This window comes from Eschrichtius robustus, chromosome 4 (genome assembly GCF_028021215.1).
Source record: "Eschrichtius robustus isolate mEscRob2 chromosome 4, mEscRob2.pri, whole genome shotgun sequence".
NCBI classification, from domain to species: domain Eukaryota; kingdom Metazoa; phylum Chordata; class Mammalia; order Artiodactyla; family Eschrichtiidae; genus Eschrichtius; species Eschrichtius robustus.
This window is the reverse complement of record NC_090827.1, coordinates 472,110-494,471: the sequence shown is the minus strand read 5'-3', so window position 1 is coordinate 494,471 and position 22,362 is coordinate 472,110. Positions and strand designations below refer to the sequence as shown.

General features: G+C 39.6%; 1 protein-coding gene across 1 annotated transcript; it reads right to left on the bottom strand.

Moving 5' to 3' along the window:
* Positions 1 to 603: 603 nt before the first annotated feature.
* Positions 604 to 21,826, bottom strand: TDO2 (tryptophan 2,3-dioxygenase). Its single transcript, XM_068542374.1, has 12 exons — positions 21,742 to 21,826; positions 21,413 to 21,518; positions 19,993 to 20,083; positions 17,975 to 18,045; positions 16,822 to 16,949; positions 15,141 to 15,327; positions 13,799 to 13,906; positions 5,634 to 5,745; positions 4,973 to 5,030; positions 3,517 to 3,596; positions 2,880 to 2,970; positions 604 to 1,136 (listed from the first exon to the last, which is right to left on the bottom strand). The coding sequence occupies exons 1-12, from the start codon at positions 21,774 to 21,776 to the stop codon at positions 983 to 985; spliced, it is 1,221 nt and encodes a 406-aa protein (XP_068398475.1). The 5' UTR covers positions 21,777 to 21,826; the 3' UTR covers positions 604 to 982.
* Between the last annotated feature and the right edge of the window lie 536 nt (positions 21,827 to 22,362).

Genomic DNA, 22,362 nt, shown 5'->3' with positions numbered 1-22,362 from the left:
TGTACTCCCCTCATAACAGGCATTTCACTGGTGTTGACAGACTGAGCTAGAAAAAGAAGAATGGAACTCCTGTGTGATCTAAACTCTTGGTCTAACCCATTTTATGCCAAATGAACCAGGTCATTGCTTCATCTGTTCACCTCTCCTTTCCTCTGGAAAGAACACTGCCCGCTACCTCAATTCTGCGGTGCGCTAGGCTGGGCTCTGGCTGCCAGACACGTGCCTTGGGGCTGGGGAGAGTCCAGAGGTGCAGGAAGAGGGACACCGCCTGAGGATGGAGCCAGTGCCCACGGGGCAGAGCGAGGCCAGCGCCCACAGAGAAGAAGAGGAGAGACAGAGGTCCTCCAAGGTTTGGGGAATGGCGTTCTCCAGGAGCTGGACCCATCCCTGTGCCTCCAAGCTCCCCAAGCCTCTCTCACTTCTGGGAGCTACTGGAGAAACTTCCCGATAAACCCCCTGCAGGTAAGTTTCCGATAGATTTCTGTCTTTGGTCACCAAGAGTCCTAACAAATACAATGTTTCCAAAACAGTGTATGTCAAAAGACTAAATTTTATTTACTATTTACAAAACGTTTTGATTGAACACATCTTTGTACAGAATGACACATTTTATTGCATAAAATATTTGAAATAGCTGAAGTTTACAAGCTTATAAGGTATGAAACTGAGAAAATCATTACATTAAATGGTTACATTAAGGTAAACACAGTGACATTGTCTCTAATAAGAAAACACCCTAGGTACAATGCTACAATGTAACTGAATTTCTTATCTTACTGTTGAGTCTGATATCATCACAAACATGAGGTAATAAAATTATTTTTAGGATTGAGCTCTGATTGAGCTACAGTGCTATATATGCTATATATATGTATAAACATATATCACATTAGGACTCTGCATAGTCATGAAAATTCATAGACAATAAAAAAAGACCACAGACTGAGAAATCAATGTTCTTCATAAATTTTTGCAGATGATTTTAATCTGATTCATCACTGCTGAAGTAAGAGCTGTCACAATATTCAGCTGTGTAAAGGAACTTATGGATAATTGGGTTCATCTTCGGTATCCAGTGTCGGGGAACCAGATATGTTGAGAGATTAAATAAGTCTACAAACACCTTGTACCTGTCACTGGAGAAACACATACATACAGATGTTTTAGACTTACTGACATGAAAGATTTTTAAATTTCTCAAATAATGATATTTTGCCATAAATAATTAGTATTCAGTATTATATTATATGTTCCATGTTGTGTGTATCGAAGAGTATTAGTATTAAGATTGCTTCATTTTTATTCCATATCCAAGGTTCATGCCCATAAAACCATATTACGTGTTTCAGTGATCCGGACCAGGCTGGTCCAGATTAAAACCTAGAGCTTTATTATTGTCATGCTACCTTCATAAAGATAAGGGTGTGTTCTTGTTTCTGACTTTTAAAGGACAGGATGCAAAATTATAAATTGAAAGCACACAGAATTCCTAGTTGTTCATCAGAAAATATTTCCCACCCGTTAAGTTGCTGCCAGGTAAGTGACGTGAGTGCATGAATAAATTGAAATGCCATCTTAGATTTATAATAAATGTCTATAAGAGTGATTTTCACATTTAAAATTGCCATGTGTTTGTTAGTCAACTATTTTAACTTGCAGTTTTATAGCAGAAGAACAGTTGTCTTTGAAGTCAAATTTGGGTTCAAATTTTGCTCTGTCATTTGCAACTCATGTGACCTTGGGCAAGTTGTCTAAGGCTCCGTGTGTTGGTTTCTAACTCCGTAAAATAAAAACTACACTCCCTTCCTCTAACCAGGCCTTTGTGAAGATTTAATGAGAAAATGACACACCAGAAATGTTGTTTGTGTTCACTGTTCCCACCACCCCGATGGCTGTGCTCGTGTTGCACAATCGTTTACAGTTTCATGCTGCTTACAAAATTTATTCTCAGCAAAAGAGAAAACGTGTAATGACTGTGAAAATTCAAAGCAATAACTTTTGTGAATCATTCAGTCTAGCGTTTATTCTCAGGGAAAGTGAAAATCTCCAGAAATGATGAAAATAGAAACTGTGTGTTTTATAACTTAGTCAATCAGGTAGTAAGAGTAGGGATGAAAATAGTGAATTATAAAGAATTTTGGAGTCACTTTGCTGTACAGCAGAAATTAACACAACATTGTAAATAAACTATACTTCAATAAAATTTTAAAAAAAGAATTTTGGAGACTAAATGTGAACATCTAATTTATTCTCGATTCTCCTTTCCCACGGGGCTCTGTAAGTTTCCCAGTTTTCAGATGTGTCTATCTATATATCCATCTGTCTATAATACTGTGAATACTAAATAAAGTAAGAACATGAATGCCCTAGAAATCTCTCTAGCATGGTTGAAGTGCTCAGTAAATGTTGCTTTCTTTCCTTGTAAACAGTATGAAAAAGGCACTCTGGAGCACACGGGAGTAGTTTTTATCCTATAAACTAGAGTCATATCAGCAAACAAGGACCTATTTTCAGCTGTGTCATTCATCTGGCCAGGAGGACTTTGGCGGAATCAATGATACCCATTTTAGTCTAGCCCAGACCTGAGCCAGAATAAGTTGAAAACGCTTCTTGGGTTACCTGGTTCCTGCCCTCCCAGGTCATGCAGACATTGGTACCCCGCGCCCTCGCATCCCAGGATGCAATGCTGAATTTCCAGGACTAAGGATGTTTGCAGTGACCTCCGAAGGCTCCCACAGGAGTCCCTTAATCTAAGGATACGTGGGCTGCGGGCAGTCCAGACAGGAGCGAGCGTAAGTGACTTTTCCTAGATAAGGCGCATCTCCGTGGAGAAAAAGGCGCTGGTGGGTGCCCGAGATGAGGAGGGACGCCCGGCTTACCTCACCGTGGAGCGCAGGTACTGGTACCCCGAGGACCCGCCGGTGCCCGCCTTGCTGCCCAGCAGCCGGTGCACCACGCACACGTGGTTGTCTAGACAGACACACGCGTTAGCTCCCCGTGCGCCCAGGGCAGGGGTCGGTAACGATCCTCGCCTCCCCTCACCCCTCAGCCCGTGGGAGGTTCAGGTGTGAGCGGATGAGGGTGCGGGGCGGTTGCCCGGCGCCCCGCCTGGTCCAGGCTGCGCGGGGCGTCCGTCCATCCTTGCGTTCAGCCCTCGGACGCCGTGGACGGAGGCCCTGCGACTTACGTGAGCCCTCGCTACTCGTGTCCTCGTGGGGCCCTTCCTCCATGAACCCCAGCTACTGAAATTATATTTTCAAGTCGCACTGACGCCAAGATGAGCACATTGCTATTACAGGCGACATTTGCTTCGACCCAAAGCTTACTTGTTTCTTCTGATTATCAAACACAGCGTCATCCTGGGCCCACCCAGGAACCGTGAGCGCTGGGCACCGTGCCTGCCGTGCGCCCCGGGCGGGTCGGCCCTGAGAGCGGAGCCCAGCCCCCGGTACACAGCCCTGGAGGAGGGGAGGGTGCCGGGGCGGGAGCGGCTCTGGGGGGGCCGGGGGGACTTACATCTCCACTTGGTCATGAGCGAGTCCACGTCCATGAGGGAGGTCAGCAGCTGGAAAGGGACCTGGAACCTGGGCTCTTCCCTGGCGAAGAAAAATAATAATAATAATAATGATAATAGTAATACTAATAGTAATAATAATAATAATAAAAAGTGTTCAGGCAAGTCCAGTGTGTCAGGAAGAGCACACATTCTACCATCTATTGGGCCCGAAACAAGCATCCCCTTTGCCTCTTAGGAGCTGTGACAGCTCTGATTTCTCTCCTAGGCTTAGTTTCCTCATCTCCTAAAAGGGGTTAACACCACTCGTGTCGCAGCACGCGTGTAAGAGTCTAGAACATTCCTCGATAGACGGGAAGTAACCAGCCTCACGCCCCTTCTCATAAAAGGCAGACACGGACACCATCTTGGATTTTCTAGCCGATAACAGTCAGAAACTTCTTCCAGGCAAAGATGTTAAAACGTGAAAACAAAGAGCGCTTGTAACAGTTCCCTCTGATATATGTGTTTCCTTTTTCATCTAAGCCCCCAACCCTCTCAGTGCATTTTCTGCCGAGGATACATAAGCCTGAACAGCATATGCTTACTAACAGCTGAGGAAAACAGAAGGGTTTTTTATGCTGCCATTCTGAAAAATAGATGGGAGAGGATTAAAAAATAAATCCAAGTAAGTAAGACAAGCAGTAAACACAGGTTTTTTTTTTTTTTTTAGCTTTTTACTAGTGTGCCATCTATTGCTCTGACACATTTAATCTATGAAACACAAAGACGGGCCGTTCACCCACGTGGCTATGAGGACAGGACATGGATGCCCCAGACACCGGATGGTGAAGACTGTTGGACTGAAAATTGCTGAACAAGCAGAACAACAGTTTATAAGGTGTTTTCACTTCATTCTTTTTCATTTTACAAAACAGGAATAACGACATCATTAAGTGACAGAACCCATTTCATGGCTGAGTTTCCGAGACAGATTAAACTTTGGGTCCTTAGGACACTTAATGTCACATAACACTTTGCAGAATTTAATGAAAAGGATATTGATTAATTGGTGTGTATTTTTTTTTTTTTTTACCCACCACAGGAATAAAATTGGACTCTTACTATTTGAAATAAAGAAAAACCTCATGAAACTTCACGATTATTTTCTAAGCTTCCCCTCCCCCAAATCTAAATGATTTTTTAAAACTATGATTGCAATGTATAAGCTTTATACTGGATTTATTATCTATATCTACTCCTCCATTTTTACTTCTAATTCACCTCTTTTGGGAATTCCCTGGCGGTCCAGCGGTTAGGACTCAGTGCTTTCACTACCAGGGGCACGGCTTCCACCCCTGGTAGGGGAACTAAGATCCCACGAGCCGTGCGGCACAGCCAAAAAAAAAAATCCCAAAAATAAATAAATAAAACAATCATGCTGTATGCCTTAATTCTCCTCTTTTGATTTGCTTTTACCTGTAAAAGTATATCATCAAGGCCCCCTGAAGTGCTTTGTATGATAGCCGTCTCTCTCCTGCAAGACACATAGCAAGTTTTAATTTAATAGGTAATTTAAGGCACTCATGTTCATTTGGCAATCATCACCTTAAATAATTGTGTCACATGTTTTTAGAAAAGAATGTGAATGTTCGTTTAAATATTTTATCCCTTAGCTTGAATTTGGAAAACTATCACTTAAAACATTATTTTAATATTAGATTTTAAAAGACAAATTTAAATATATATCTACATATATATGTACACATACTTTAAATTCTCAAAACCTTTAAATAGGCAGGGTTAGAAATCAAGCAATAAACAGCCACATGCAAAAGGACTTGACCTTTTTTCTTTTCCTGAATACTCAGTTCCTGTATCATTTATGAATACCTTATTGGAAATACTTCAAATAAATTTTAGAATTATAAAATAAGGTTTATTAAATATATTTTAAGTCACTTAAAAAAAAAGAAAAACCTGGTATAGAAAATACTTAACTTCCACGACAAATGAAAAATTCCTTGTTCCTATGAGTGGAAATATCAGTGTGCGTTTCTTCCCCCCCAAGTAAGGTTTGACTTTTTGATCTCACGGTCTTACGTTTCAGGGGAAGGATCCTCGGAATAGAAATGCCTACCTTTACTAAGGAGATGCTCATGGCGTTTCTCATCAAATAAGGATAGTAACACCTCTTTCTGCTTCTGAAATTCAGCCTTTCGTTCCTCCTTTTCCTCTGACTCTTCCTTGGCCTTTGGGGAAAATACTGCATTAATATTCCCAAGAGAGAAGAGATCTTTATTTTAGAAAACATTGCTTGTGAGAACTAACTAGCTGGGTGCAGAAAGGGTGTACTTAGGATATGTACTATATCATCTAATACTGCAGCTTGGAAATTCCTGCTTATGAGACAGGACCTTCCTCATACCACTGGTTCTATACTTTTGTTTAAGTTTAAATGATTTGTTAAACCCAAATAATCTCTTCATAATTATCAAGAGAAATGGACTCAGATGGACAAAGTTGGAGGTAACTACAAGTGGTCAATAATGGTCTAATTTTAGACAGCAATTATTTAATACAGGCAGTAAGGTAATTCCACTTAGGAGAAATTAAGAATTCCTAATCAGAGATACTACTAATTCTACTGAAATTCTATCTTCAGTGCAGTATTCTGGAAATACAATTCCTTAGATATTTTCCACTGTTATATTTTTTTTCATTTGATATCTATTGATTTCTTTAAGGAAATTCTTATTTTCCTGCTTACAACACATGTGCTACTTACAACTCAATTACTTGGGCTGGAGCAAAAATCCTTTTCCCCAATTGTCTTCAATTTATCAGAACAACCACAACTTGCGGAAAGAATGTGTGTGCACACTATAGCCAGTTGATTATTGGTTTATTCAGTAAATGTCAGGCTAATGTGATAGAGATAAAAATCATGAGCAAAATTCAGTCCCTTGATCCCTATCTGGTGGGACTGAAACACTGAAAACTTAAGTTAAATTACAACCATAGGCAGTGGTGTAAAGGGACAGTGTTGTCCATAATAACTTATAGTAGCAGAGAGGTTGGGTAAGACCATCCCACAGAAGTTGTCCTTGAACCAAGACCTGAAGATAGGGAAAGAGTTATCTGGGGTAGAAGGATCGAATCTGAAATTCAAGGGGCAGGACTTCCCTGGTGATCCAGTGGTTAAGAATCCGCCTTCCACCCTGTTCCACCTGTGGATGGCTACAAGAAAGAAGAAATTAACACATCCCTTCCCCGAGACCGGCCATTCCAAAAACTAACACAACAGGGGAAATGAGCTGCTGACTGGACCGGTCAGCAGCCTTGCTGAGCATCAGAAGAGTGACCTAACAAGCCAATCTGCAAGAAAGTGAATTACAACAGGAGAAAATCAGACCTCTATGCAGTGGATGCTTGATTAATTTTTGGAAGCCTAAGGAAGCCACAGAGAATAAAAAAGGAGGCATGGAGAAACAAAGATGGAAAAACAATGTTTCTACAAGGTTAAATTATAACATGCCCAGCCTTGCCTAAAATCATAATAAGTTCACAGACACCTCAAAACACACCACTGGACGCAGCCCTGCCCACCAAAAAGAAAAGATCCAGCCTCATCCACCAGAACACAGGCACCAGTCCCCTCCACTGGGAAACCAACACAACCCACTGAACCAACCTTAGCCACTGGGGGCAGACACCAAAAACAACGGGAACTACGAACCTGCAGCCTGCGAAGAGGAGACCCCAAACACAGTAAGTTAAGCAAAATGAGAAGACAGAGAAACACACAGCAGATGAAGGAGCAAGGTAAAAACCCACCAGACCAAACAATGAAGAGGAAATAAGCAGTCTACCTGAAAAAGAATTCAGAGTAATGATAGTAAAGATGATCCAAAATCTTGGAAACAGAATGGAGAAAATACAAGAAACATTTAACAAGGACCTAGGAGAACTAAAGAGCAAACAAATAACGATGAACAATACAATAAATGAAATGAAAAATTCTCTAGAAGGGATCAATAGCAGAATAACTGAGGCAGAAGAATGGGTAAGTGACCTGGAAGATAAAATGGTGGAAATAACTACCGCAGAGCAGAATAAAGAAAAAAGAATGAAAAGAACTGAGGACAGTCTCAGAGACCTCTGGGACAACATTAAACGCACCAACATTCAAATTATAGGGGTCCCAGGAGAAGAAGAGAAAAAGAAAGGGACTGAGAAAATATCTGAAGAGATTATAGCAAAAAACTTCCCTAATATGGGAAAGGAAATAGTCAAGTCCAGGAAGCACAGAGAGTCCCATGCAGGATAAATCGAAGGAGAAACACGCCAAGACACATATTAATCAAACTATCAAAAATTAAATACAAAGAAAAAATATTAAAAGCAGCAAGGGAAAAGCAACAAATAACATACAAGGGAATCCCCATAAGGTTAACAGCTGATCTTTCAACAGAAACTCTGCAAGCCAGAAGGGTGTGGCAGGACATCTTTAAAGTGATGAAAGGGAAAAACCTACAACCAAGATTACTCTACTTAGCAAGGATCCCTCATTCAGATTTGATGGAGAAATTAAAACCTTTACAGACAAACAAAAGCTAAGAGAATTCAGCACCACCAAACCAGCTTTACAACAAATGCTAAAGGAATTTCTCTAGGCAGGAAACACAAGAGAAGGAAAACACCTACAATAACAAACCCAAAACAATTAAGAAAATGGTAATAGGAACATACATATTGATAATTACCTTAAATGTAAATGATTAAATGCTCCAACCAAAAGACATAGACTGGCTGAATGGATACAAAAACAAGACCCATATATATGCTGTCTACAAGAAACCCACTTCAGACCTAGGGACACATACAGACTGGAAGTGAAGGTATGGAAAAAAGATATTCCATGCAAATGGAAATCAAAAGAAAGCTGGAGTAGCCATTCTCATATCAGACAAAATAGACTTTAAAATAAAGACTATTACAAGAGACAAAGAAGGACACTATATAATGATCAAGGGATCAATCCAAGAAGAAGATAGAACAATTGTAAATATTTATGCACCCAACATAGGAGCACCTCAATACATAAGGCAAATGCTAACAGCCGTAAAAGGAGAGATCGACAGTGACACAATCATAGTAGGGGACTTAAACACCCCACTTTCACCAATGGACAGATCATCTAAAATGAAAATAAATAAGGAAACAAAAGTTTTAAATGACACATTAAACAACCTGGACTTAATTGATATTTATAGGACATTCCATCCAAAAACAACAGAATACACTTTCTTCTCAAGTGCTCATGGAACATTCTCCAGAATAGATCATATCTGGGGTCACAAATCAAGCCTTGGTAAATTTAAGAAAATTGAAATCGTATCAAGTATCTTTTCCAACCACAACACTATGAGACTAGATATCAATTACAGGAAAAAAACTGTAAAAAATACAAACACATGGAGGCTAAACAATACACTACTAAATAACCAAGAGATCACTGAAGAAATCAAAGAGGAAATAAAAAAATGCCTAGAAACAAATGACAATGAAAATACGATGACCCAAAACCTATGGGATGCAGCAAAAGCAGTTCTAAGAGGGAAGTTTACAGCAATACAATCCTACCTCAAGAAACAAGAAACATCTCAAATAAACAACCTAACATTATCCTAAAGCAATTAGAGAAAGAAAAACAAAAAAACCCCAAAGTTAGCAGAAGGAAAGAAATCATAAACATCAGATCAGAAATAAATGAAAAAGAAATGAAGGAAACAATAGCTAAGATCAATAGAACTAAAAGCTGGTTCTTTGAGAAGATAAACAAAATTGATAAGCCATTAGCCAGACTCATCAAGAAAAAAAGGGAGAAGACTCAAATCAATAGAATTAGAAATGAAAAAGGAGAAGTAAAAACTGACACTGAAGAAATACAAAGCATCATCAGAAAATACTACAAGCAACTATATGCCAATAAAATGGACAATTTCTGGAAGAAATGGACAAATTCTTAGAAAAGCACAACCTTCTGAAACTGAACCAGGAAGAAATAGGAAATATAAACAGACCAATCACAAGCACTGAAATTGAAACTGTGATTATAAATCTTCCAACAAACAAAAGCCCAGGACCAGATGGCTTCACAGGCGAATTCTATCAAACATTTAGAGAAGAGCTAACACCTATCCTTCTCAAACTCTTCCAAAATATAGCAAAGGGCGGAACACTCCCACACTCATTCTACAAGGCCACCATCACCCTGACAGCAAAACAAGAAAAAGATGTCCCCAAAAAAGAAAACTACAGGCCAAAATCACTGATGAACACAGATACAAAAATCCTCAACAAAATACTAGCAAACAGAATCCAACAGCACATAAAAGGATCATACACCATGATCGAGTAGAGTTTATCCCAGGAATGCAAGGATTCTTCAATATATGCAAATCAATCCATGTGATACATATTAACAAATTGAAGGAGAAAAACCATATGATCATCTCAATAGATGCAGAAAAAGCTTTAAAAACAATTCAGCACCAATTTATGATAAAGTCCCTCCAGAAAGTAGGCATACAGGGGACTTACCTCAACATAATAAAGGCCATATATGACAAACCCACAGCCAACACTGTTCTCAATGGTGAAAAACTGAAACCATTTCCACTAAGATCAGGACCAAGACAAGGTTGCCCACTCTCACTGCTATTATTCAACATAGTTTTGGAAGTTTTAGCCACAGCAATCAGAGAAGAAAAAGAAATAAAAGGAATCCAAACTGGAAAAGAAGAAGTAAAACTGTCACTGTCTGCAGTGACATGATACTATACATAAAGAATCCTAAAGATGCTACCAGAAAACTACTAGAGCTAATCAATGTATTTGGCAAAGTAGCAGGATACAAAATTAATGCACAGAAATCTCTGGTATTCCTATACACTAATGATGAAAAATCTGAAAGAGAAATTAAGGAAACACTCCCATTTACCATTGCAACAAAAAGAATAAAATACCTAGTAATAAACCTACCTAAGGAGACAAAAGAACTGTATGCAGAAAACTATAAGACACTGATGAAAGAAATTAAAGATGATACAAACAGATGGAGAGATATACCATGTTCTTGGAATGGAAGACTCAACATTGTGAAAATGACTAAACTACCAAAAGCAATCTACAGATTCAATGCAATCCCTATCAAACTACCAATGGCTTTTTTCACAGAACTAGAACAAAAAATTTCACAATTGCAACGGAAACACACAAGACCCCAAATAGCCAAAGCAATCTTGAGAAAGAAAAATGGAGCTGGAGGAATCAGGTTCCTGGACTTCAGACTATATTACAAAGCTACAGTCATCAAGACAGTATGGTACTGGCACAAAAACAAAAATATAGATTAATGGATTGGGATAGAAAGCCCAGAAATAAACCCACGCACATATGGTCACTTTATCTTTGATAAAGGAGGCAAGCTATATACAGTGGAGAAAAGACAGCCTCTTCAATAAGTGGTGCTGGGAAAATTGGACAGATACATGTAAAAGTATGAAATTAGAACACTCCCTGACACCATGCACAAAAATAAACTGAAAATGGATTAAAGACCTAAGTGTAAGGCCAGACACTATCAAACTCTTAGAGGAAAACATAGGCAGAACACTCTATGACATAAATCACAGCAAGATTCTTTTTGACCCAGCTCCTAGAGAAATGGAAATAAAAACACAAATATACAAATGAGACCTAATGAAACTTAAAAGCTTTTGCACAGCAAAGGAAACCATAAACAAGACCAAAAGACAACCCTCAGAATGGGAAAATATATTTGCAAATGAAGCAACTGGCAAAGGATTAATCTCCAAAATATACAAGTAGCTCATGAAGCTCAATATCAAAAAAACAAAAAACCCAATCCAAAGATGAGCAGAAGACCTAAATATACATTTCTCCAAAGAAGATATACAGATTGCCAACAAACACATGAAAGGAGGCTCAACATCACTAATCATTAGAGAAATGCAAATCAAAACCACAGTGGGGTATCAACCTCACACCAGTCAAATGGCCATCATCGACAATCTACAAACAATAAATGCTGGAGAGGGTGTGGAGAAAAGGGAACCCTCTTGCACTGTTGGTGGGAATGTAAATTGATACAGCCACTATGGAGAACAGTATGGCGGTTCATTAAAAAACTAAAAATAGAATTACCATATGTCCCAGCAATCCCTCTACTGGGCATATACCCTGAGAAAACCATAAGTCAAAAAGAGTCATGTACCACAATGTTCATTGCAGCTCTATTTACAATAGCCAGGATATGGAAGCAACCTAAGTGTCCATCAATAGATGAATGGATAAAGAAGATGTGGCACATATGTACAACGGAATATTACTCAGCCATAAAAAGAAACGAAATTGAGTTATTTGTAGTGAGGTGGATGGACCTAGAGCCTGTCATACAGAGTGAAGTAAGTCAGAAAGAGAAAAACAAATACAGTATGCTAACCCATATACATGGAATCTACGAACATAATGGTTCTGAGGAACCTAGGGGCAGGACAGGGATAAAGAGGTAGATGTAGAGAATGGACTTGAGGACATGGGGAGGGGGAAGGGTAAGCTGGGACGAAATGAGAGAGTGGCATGGACATATATACACTACCAAATGTAAAATAGATAGCTAGTGGGAAGCAGCTGCATAGCACAGGGAGACCAGATCGGTGCTTTGTGACCACCTAGAGGGGTGGGATAGGGAGGGTGGGAGGGAGACACAAGAGGGAGGGGATATGGGGACATATGTATACGTATAGCTGATTCACTTTGTTATACAGCAGAAACTAACACAACAATGTAAAGCAATTATACTCTAATAAATATGTTAACAAAATAAAAAGTAAAAAAAATAAAAAATAAAACAAAATAGAATCCGCCTTCCAATGCAGGGGATGTGGGTTTGATCCCTGGTCAGGGAAATAAGATCCCACATGCCGCGGGGCAACTAAGCCTGTGCACCACAACTACTGAGCCCATGCACTTTGGAGCCCATGAGCCACAACTAGAGAGAAGCCCGTGCACCTCAAGGAAGAGCCCACGCCCCGCAACAAAAGATCCTGCCCCAACTAAGACCTGAAGCAGCCAAATAAATATTTTTTAAAAAAGAAAGAAAAAAAGAAATTCAAGTAGCTAACTAAGCTAGAGATAAACAGTTGAGAATTAACTGGTGTCTTAACAGATGCTGAAGCAGTGGGTATAAACGAGTTCACTGGTGGAAGATGACAGAGAGGGAATGCAAGGGATCTGAGCCCATGCCTTGTGAAAAGGAGACAGAGAAACAAGGGTCAGAAAACTAGCTGAAGACAGAATGTTGATACCAAAACCATGGGGGAAAATGTTCAAGAAAGTGTAAGCAGTCATTAGTAGTAAAGCCAGTAGGAAGTGAAGTAAAATGGAGATAAAAATGGCCATTGGATTTAGGTACTGGTGGCCATTTGTGAATGACGGGCAGGAAGGCAGACTGAACTGGGGCGAGAATTAGATGGAGAAAAAGAAATAACCATGCTGACTGCTGTTCTAAATACTCTGCAAATATGAATCTCATGTAATGTTCACAGTAATCTTATAAGGTAGATACTTGTATTTTCTATTTTGCCAATGAAGGGAGTGAAGCAAAGAGAGGTTAGGTAGCAGGAGGGGTTCAATGGCACACAGTCACCAAGCAGGGATGGGGGGGCTTGACCCATGACTGTGACATCAGGTCCCTGCTTTAAACACCTCGTGACACAGCCTCTCAAGGTGTAGAATTGAAACAACTCTTTCAAGAAATTTGGTCATGAAGAAAGGATATGGGGCCCATAATGTGAGGGAAATTGAGGAATCTACAATATTTTTTTTTAACTGAGAGAAACTTGACTTTGTCTGAGAGCCAATAGGAAGAACTCAGCAGACACATCAGAGTGAAGGAAAGTTATATGGCTTAGTGTATTGGATCACTGGTCCTGTGTGAGCCCACTTCTGTCTAGAACTGGTCATAACATGATATTTTCAGTAAAAACGAGAAAAGTCTATTAGTCTCATCTATTCAAAGTCTTGCCTACAATCAACTTCTTCATTTAATTTTTATTGCACATCAGTAAAATTAAATCAATCATGTAATTTATTCCAAGCAGATGCATTTGTAAAAGAACATAAGGAAAATGAAAGATTAAGAGAAAATGGTTAAAATGAAATTCCCAGTACTTCCTCCTGTAGCAAACCTATGTTTACTTATGGCTTCACAGATACCTGAATTCTTGTGAATTCTTCTTCCAGGCCTTTGACAATGTTGTTTTCAAACTTTCTCCAGAAGTTAAATCCATGTGGCTCTAAACCTGGGGTCCTTTCCAGCCATGCCTGAAATAAATATTTTTCAAGTAAATACATTGTAAAATTTAAAATATGTAAAATGCTTTGAAACAAACATTTATGAACTTGAAACAGAAAATTTTCATGGTTTTGAGAAACATACATCTTAAGTTTTTTTGTGTGTGTAAATATTTCTCTTTCCCTTCAATTTCTTCATTTATAAAATAGCAATATTTTATTCTCCTAATCTTAAAGGAAATCACATTAAAGATATTTACTCTTTATTGAGTAATATATTATTACAGAAATCCCGATTTTTTTCTATAAATCTATGAACATATATATGCATTCTTTTAATGAGGGCTTCTGGTTTATTCTCAAAATAGTTTATGTCTTAGGAGCTGAAGGAATCATGACATGTATAAGATATGATTTCTTCTAAATGCAGGGACATTGTATACTTAGCAACTTTGAAATCAACTGACTGCTCAGTTATTTTAAGATGCCACAGGATTTTTAATCTAGAAATAAAACCGAATCCATGCATCTCTGTGGGTTCTCACTTAGCCTATTTTTGGTTTTGAAATTAGCTTTCTGATTCTTTCTCTCTCTATCTTTATAAGCCATTAAATAGCATTATCTATAATTTATTAACCTAAATCTACACTTACAATGCCCAGGGGATTAGTGAGCAGAGTATAATTCACTAAAATAAAAATTTAATTTGCAAAGGGAAAGACTTTGTCAAGGAAATCAAGACTATACAATCCTTATTTAATAATTTACTTATGCAAAAACAAATTAATAATTCCTCAAGACCATTTACAGACTCTCACAGAATTAAGATATGAAGGGGAAAAATTCGGAAGGATAGAATCTTAGTGACTTAGTTTAATTAAGAAACACAACTTGTGGAACTTTTCAATTATGGAATATTTTAAAGACATAAAGCTCATTCAATAAATAACCATACCCAATTTAAAAATCAGCTAATCAAAGTTGCTTAGCAGGAATATTTAAAAGGATTGTTATAATAAGATAAGGAGGTTATTAAATATTAACATATCATTGATTATATAAATATCTCTGAAGTTCTCAAGAGAGCTTTTAATATTTTAATTAGTGAAATTTACCAGCTGAAGTATTTCTATAAATTCATTCTTCTCTTATTTACAATGAATGCGACCCAACTTTGATATGAATTTTAAAATCCGGGTGTCGCAGAAGCTCAAGTAACCAGCTGTGCTGAGTTAGGCGTTCCCAGTGGCCTTTGCACACACACCTCCACCAGCTGCAGGAGGGTCCTTTCCTGCTCGGACTTCAGCAGTAGCTTGTTGTCTTCTCCCCTGAAGTTATCACGGTAGTGTCTTCTGTTGTAAGGGACCCTCAAGCTCTGAAGAACCCCTATCTTGTTTTCTAACAGTCGGAACTGCAGACTCTGGAAGCCTGATGCCGGGGATAAGTACTCTCTGTGAGAACAGGTGGGGGAGGGCGAAGAGGAGGGAGGAGATGGTTGTCAAGGTCAATCGCCGCAAGGGTCTCTTCTGTTGGGAAAGGTGGTCAGTGTGACTCTCCCAGACATCACCAAACACAGACACGCAACTGCCTAGCGTTGGACCAGGACTTGGACTTCACCGAAATCAGGACGACGAGCTCCTGGCCATCATTGTCACTGTCAGTTGACGTTTGTATAGTTTGTGAAAGGTCATATGTGTATGTATGTGTGTGTTTATCTATGTGTGTGTTTACATGTAAACTTATACATACACATGCAGACACGTACATGCATGTGTGTATACTAAGCTTTTCCTAAGATAAAGACAGGTGAACACTGAGCAATATTTTTCATTCAATAGTGCTAAAAGGTTCTTTATAGGTATTATTCAAGGGAATTCCCGGCAGTCCAGTGGTTAGGGCTCGGCGCTTTTACTGCCGTGGCCCGGGGTCAGTCTCCGGTGGGGGAAATCCCGCAAGCCATGCGGCCAAAAAAATATATATTATTCCATTTCTCTTTAAAGTTCAATTCATTAATCTCACTACCTAGTATTATTATGAGCAGTTGTGAGACCCTACAAGTAAAATGAATGGGATGTTGCCTAGCACAAAATAGGGCATCACGAAGTGTGAGTACTCCCACCCCACATAGCTCTCACATCCTTACAAATTTCCTTCATCTAACTGGTACTAAGACTTCAAGGTGTTAAATATACTACAAAGGAATTCTACCAGTTTTCATTTGATCGTCAAATATGTAGAAGACACTGTCTGTTCCATCAGTAAATGCACCTGATGCTCTTAGGAAGATTTCTTCTCAAATTTTGGTTATGAAAAAAAGATTTCATAGATAGATAGATGTCTTCCTGGAAATGTACCTCTAAAATTTATAGTTCAACTGTTCAATATTCTGTAATAACCTAAATGGGACAAGAACTTGAAAAAGAATAGATACATGTATATGTATAACTGAATCATTTAGCTGTACACCTGAAACTAATACACCTGAGTATAGTTGTTACTCAACTATATGCCAATATAAAATAAAAATTTAAAAATATAAAAAAATAAAATTTATAGTTTAATCCATAACTTATGCTGACATGTTTCTTTATATATCACTCCTTTTTCTCTTTTATTTTTAGTTTTTAATCATTTAAATTTAGTTATGTGTATTATATCAGCCTTTTTAGCCATTTTGGTAAGTTGTCTAAAATCCTTTTGGGATAAAAATTGGGCACACACGATGAATTGAAATTCATGGACCGCGCTATGTTCATCTGTAAAAGGAAGGGATGAAATATTTTCAATAGCTGCTTAAATGCGTGTGGTGATGATTCCCAAGTGCTCCCAGTGACAAAGTGTCAGCAGGGCAGGCTCCTAACGTCACACAACACAACACACACGTTCTGTCCAGCCCGTCACAATGGGAGGGTAAGCCCTGCGTGTTGCCAAAGCCGCGTGCACACCTGAAGTCGTTGAAGTCCAAGGCTGTCATGGTCTCCAGGACGGAAAACTGCTGGACCAAGAGCTTGAGGATGACCACCACGCGGTGCATTCGGGTTACCACCTTTAGCATGTTCCTCTCATCCCTGACCTGGGGGTTAGGAAATGAAGCAGTAATCAGTCCTCAATTCTGGAAGACGCTAAACAGGGTATAAACAACCATGTGTTCCTGTTAAGGCCACCTCTACTCTAAAGAGGAACCTTCTCACTAAAATGTGCCTTAGGTCGACGTTGAACTAATAGCAACTCTGAATTGTGTACAAGGAACGCCTGCAACCTGAAAATCATTTTTTTCTTTAAAAATAGAAAACTATACGGAAGCAAGTTTTAAGTAAATTCTAGACCACAACTCCCACCGATTCCTTAGCAAATGTCTCTGTTAGTTTTGCTTTAAGGAATAAAGTCCAGGGAACGTGGGGACTCGTGCGTGCAGGTTAAGCAGACCCCTGGGTCCCTGGGCTCCGCCCTGAGGCGGGAGTTGCCGCTGAGATGGACGGGGTCTGCATTCACAGGCACGAGCAGGGCACTGTCCGAGGATGGATGTTCTCTCCTCCCAGCCCCCTTGGCACAGGGGCTCCGATCTGGGGGACCCAAGGCCGGGTCCTGTGTCCTCCAAGGGCGGAGGAAGGTGTGGGCAGGACGCAGGCTGGGAGGGAGGCTGCGGGAGCGTCGCGGGGCGCCCCTCTCTGTCCTCACCCACCCCCCGGTCCTCCTCATCATCTCCTCCCTCTTTCCCCTCCTCCTTCTCCCGTCTCCCTTTCCTCACCATTGCTCCTGTCTTCCCATGCAAACGTTCATTAGAAATACAATTCTGCTACCTCCTGATGAAAGAATCTGCATTAGCTGCCCTGGCAACCCACCGTCGTTCATCATAACTTTTTTTTATGGGGAAAACATGGAGTTCTAAGCAAGGGGCTTGGAGCTAAAATTTGAAAGGAACCTTGAAGCAAGGTGATAAGGACGCTGGGAAGATGTGACTAAACTCTTCTCCGCTACAAACTTTTTTCCCCCGTTAAGTTATAATTCCACCATTTGGTGTTAAACTTTTCCCATTAATAATACTTTCTACATTCTCCAAGAAAAGTATGAAAACAATATTGTGACATAGCAACTCACGTGGCCATGCTGAAAGATCTCGCGAACAGAATCCAATTCCCAGAGGATCTGCTTAAACCAGAGTTCATAAGCTGCGAGGGGAAAATCATTGTCAGTTGCAAAGTGATGGGAGCCTTTTGACCATAATTATATGAAAGACACGGTTAACACACTGAAAGAGAAATCAAAATGTAACTTAAAAATCAATAAAGGCCAATATAGCCCCATTTTATGCTACAAACAAATATTAGTGATAAAATCATAACAGCCTCCTTTTATTGAGTGCTTGAAGATGCCAGGCGTGTTATCCATATGCTTTATGTTATTTTCCAATTGACTTCTCTCAACAAAATATTGTTAATGTCTTTGACGATATAGCACGTAATCTAAATCTAACTTCCCATGTGGAAGCTGGAGGTGTGTGGAGAAGTGGAAGTGATACTAAACTTCTATAGAGTGAGACCCTTATACTCATTAACCTAATGCGTATGACAACGTATTTGTTTCTAGGGACTGAACTCTATGAGGAGGACAAGCTGTGAACAGGCTGAAACTCTGTCACACTCATCTGTTTCCCTCAGTTCCTAGCACAGTGTTTGGCAGGAGATAAATGCTGGGTGATTATTATATAAATAGATGAATTAAGCAGCCAGTGTAGTCATTAGAGGAGCATGGAAACCAATCATCTTAGTGATCACTAGTGCCTTCTGTTTGGGCACAGGCTGTGCTTCTGTTCTAATGAAGGGGATCAAATTATACCTTTAAATTACATTTAAGGAGACTTTCAGAAATCTATTTTCCATATTTGGACAAAAAGAGCAAACCAGATATTTTTGGATCAGTCTGTGAGTCACGTTTTCAGGTTTAACTTTGTGTAGCTGGTCCCATGACCCACTGACCACGTGTTCTGATGGAAGGAAAGTCTCCCCAACAGACGATAGGTGCTACCATTGGTTGTGTGCTGACTGCGTGCTCTACCTTGAGCTCAGCGTGTAGTGCACGTTACTCATGTCGTCCTCACAACAACTCTATGCATGAGAAGAAACAATCATTCTTTCCATTGTATAGGTGGGGAAATGGCGAGAAATACTGGTCAAGAAACCTGACCGAGGTTACGCCATCTTTAATGGTAGAGATGGGATTCGAAACAAATTTCTGATTCCCAACGTGTGCTGCCCTGCGTTGATTCCTCCCCTGCTGATTTTGACTTCGAGCCACTGATAAAAATGTCAACATAAAAAACAGGAGAAGTAACACATTAGCCCCATTATTTTCCATTTTTAATTTTTTTTAACTCAAAGGAGACGATCATATTAGCCAGTCCGTGAAGAAAACAATCATTTGAGGAAAAGGCACAAAGAATTGATAGGACAAGGAAACATCTAGAAATGCAGCACTGAGCTACATGAGTCACTGGGTCCTGGTCAGCCAGAGGGCAGTATTATGACACCAACAATCTTAGAGGAAATCTAAAGGTTTGGGGGTCACAGACCTCTGAAAGACACGTTTGTGAAATTTTGCACAAAATTTCAAAGAGTTCAGGGACTTCCTAAACTTCCAAAGTCAAGGACTCTATGTTAAAAACCACTACCCAGAAGTCAGAAGTATGGAGAGTAGGAACACACATTTTAGACAAAATTCACATTCCTGTTTAGTACCAGCTCTCTGTAGGGTATGTAAAGTTACAGTAAATGTGAGGGATTTGTTTCTTGAAAATGTCTTCTAACGTTCCAAGTTGAAAAATAGTGACATCTTAGCTTGCAAATTCTTTGTGAATTCCAAGAGATAGAAAGCCCCTTTGGGTTTAGGACAGAGTCCTAACTGATCCAGCAAGCACCGAGGTAGCAGAAAGAAGACTGCTATAAATTGCAGAAGGAGGTCCTATGATAATTTATCTGACAGCAAAGTATTCTCAAGCATCCTAACAAAGGTGATCCCTTAGTCCTCCGCCGAGTTACAGGTCAAAGTGTGGTATCTTTCCTCGTCACTGATGGAAAATTACTATGAATAGTTACCATCCAACCTTGTGTGCAACTTACCTTGATGAGTTATGATGAAAAGATGCTCATCATGGATTTTATTTCCTTTTATTTCACTTTGAAGTTCCTGCGCATTCAAAACTTTTTCCAACTTTAAGCAAAAAAATAGAAAAACTGATTTTGTAGAAACTTCCAGTTACAAGATGAATAAGTTATGTGGATCTAACGTATAGCTTAGTGATTATGGTTAATGGCAATGCATTACATACTAGATATTAAGTGTTCTCACCGCAAAAAAAAGAAATGGCTGTGATGTGACATGATGCAGGTGTTAGTTAATGCTCTGGTGGTAATCACTTGGCCATATATAAGTGTATCAAATCAACGTGCGTGCACCTTAAACTTATGCAATGTTATATGTCAATTATAACTTGATAAAGCTGGAAAAAAGATTACAAAAAGAAAGACTGATTTTGAAATTGCAAAACTAGATTTTTACCAACTTTAATAAATAGAATGCAATACTGAAAAAAGTCCCCCAAATCCCAAATGCTCAGGAGCCAATCTACTTTCTTTTAAACAATTACTGTCTCTTCATAAAGAGTGAGTTGAATTTATGAGTTTTATTCTTTTCAGAAGAAAGTATATTTGGTAGGAATCTATCACAACAAATGCTGTTACCCTCACTGAGAAATCATGTCCCTTCCGTCTCTTGGAGAAAGTGCCATAAAAGCTTCATAGCTTGCTTAGCCTACTGTGTGTCTGCTACTCTTCTATTCTCCTAAAGAGTCGATTCTAAGAAGATCTTAACATTGCCTGTCAGCTCATCCTTAGAAACCCACCAACAAGGGCATCAAGGGCTCTAATCACTTCACGTCTTAAAAATAATCTCCAGGGACTTCCTTGGCAGTCCAGCGGTTAAGAGTCCACGCTTCCACCTCGGGGGCATGGGTTCAATCCCTGGTCGGGGAACTAAGATCCCACATGTTGTGTGGCATGGCCAAAAAAAAAAAAAAGAGATAAAAATCATCTCCAAATACCTCTTTGTAACATCTTTCTTTCATCTAAACATACGCCTTCAACATTTCTAGTTTACGATAAAGAATTTAAAAGAGGAAATTTTCTGGCGACATTTGCAATTATCTAGGCTGGGATTTGGTAACCAGGTCTCAGGTATACAAGTTGTGCAATGATTGCCAGTTATCTGCGCTTTATCTTATCCCATGTGCTCCTCGGCTGGATTCTGCATTCTCTGCTTTTATTGTACTTCTGTCAGGCAGGTGAATCTTCACATACGAGTCTCCTGAATTGTTCTAACAAAACTTGAAAAAGCATACATGTGTATGAAAAGAGATATCTTTAGGTCCAGAAAATTATTTGGCGACTGAGAAAACAAACAAACAAACAAAAACCCAAACATGAAAATGTCACCTAGCACCTAGCAATGAAAGCTACTCCTTGTAAGGACTCTGCCACTTACTTGCAGGTAGTTCCCATAGATAAGTCCCCCTTTACTGGCTCTATTCACACCCATTTGTGATTTGTCTTCTTCACTGCCTTGTACAGAGAGATTTTTAAAAGCATATCTGCAGATGAAAAAGTGAGAAGAAAAAAACAGAGCTTGAGAAAGAACAGTAAGTAATAATAGGGGTGACGAGAATTCTCTTACTGCTAAGTTTTCAAAGCAGATTATTAAACAAGGGAAGAAGGGTGACAGCGTTCACCCTTGCTTTTGAAATTCCGAAATTAGCGTTCATACTTGACATTCCTAAGAGCTTACCCATACTTAGGATAGAGGTAAATACTCACCCAAAGCTGCTTCCTAAAAATGGGCACCCACTCATGGTGAAGACGTGCTGTCAGAGGAGCCCTGAGCTTTGCCTCTGGCCGGGTGATGTCTTTGCCCCCCAGATGTTCCACAGCTGCCTTTTATGGACCCTGCCCACCCTGCCCAGCCAATCAGCCCCTCTGTATCTCTTACCAAGGCTCTTGTTTCAGCTGGAACAGAAGCTGAACTTTGGTAAACGTTAGAGTGGATTTGTGTTTGGGACAGTTTGTTTGCTAGAAGTGTGAGTGTTCTGCCTAACAATATTGGACTTGTCAACTTCTGCTTTCATATCCACAGTAGCAAGCAGCAAATAGCTCGGTAAGAGGCAAAGGGAACAACCCAGAGATTTAACTATTCTGTTCCAAGAGCACATTTGCATGGTGTTACAGTGTGTAAGAGGATGACCTTGTACACTGTATGAGAAGAACAAATATTTATCCTCTCAGTCTCAGATCTGGATGTTCTTACAACTCCTCAGCCGCAAATGGACCTTGAATGGCTCTGGGGAAAGAAATTCGTTATGTAACAGACGCAGGATTCATGCTTAAACCCCGTTTCCATCCCCTCTTCATAGTTCTGCTGGCCTGAATCTCATCTAATGA

Bases quoted from the DNA above. Each gene is read 5' to 3' on its own strand.
- TDO2 (XM_068542374.1), bottom strand. From the start codon at position 21,776: ATGAGTGGGTGCCCATTTTTAGGAAGCAGCTTTGG. The intron at 3,597-4,972 runs GTAAAAGCAAAT...TTTCTTCGCCAG, and splicing joins TTGATGATATACTTTTACAG to GGAAGAGCCCAGGTTCCAGG. The intron at 1,137-2,879 runs GTAAGCCGGGCG...GTGTTTCTCCAG, and splicing joins TACCTGCGCTCCACGGTGAG to TGACAGGTACAAGGTGTTTG.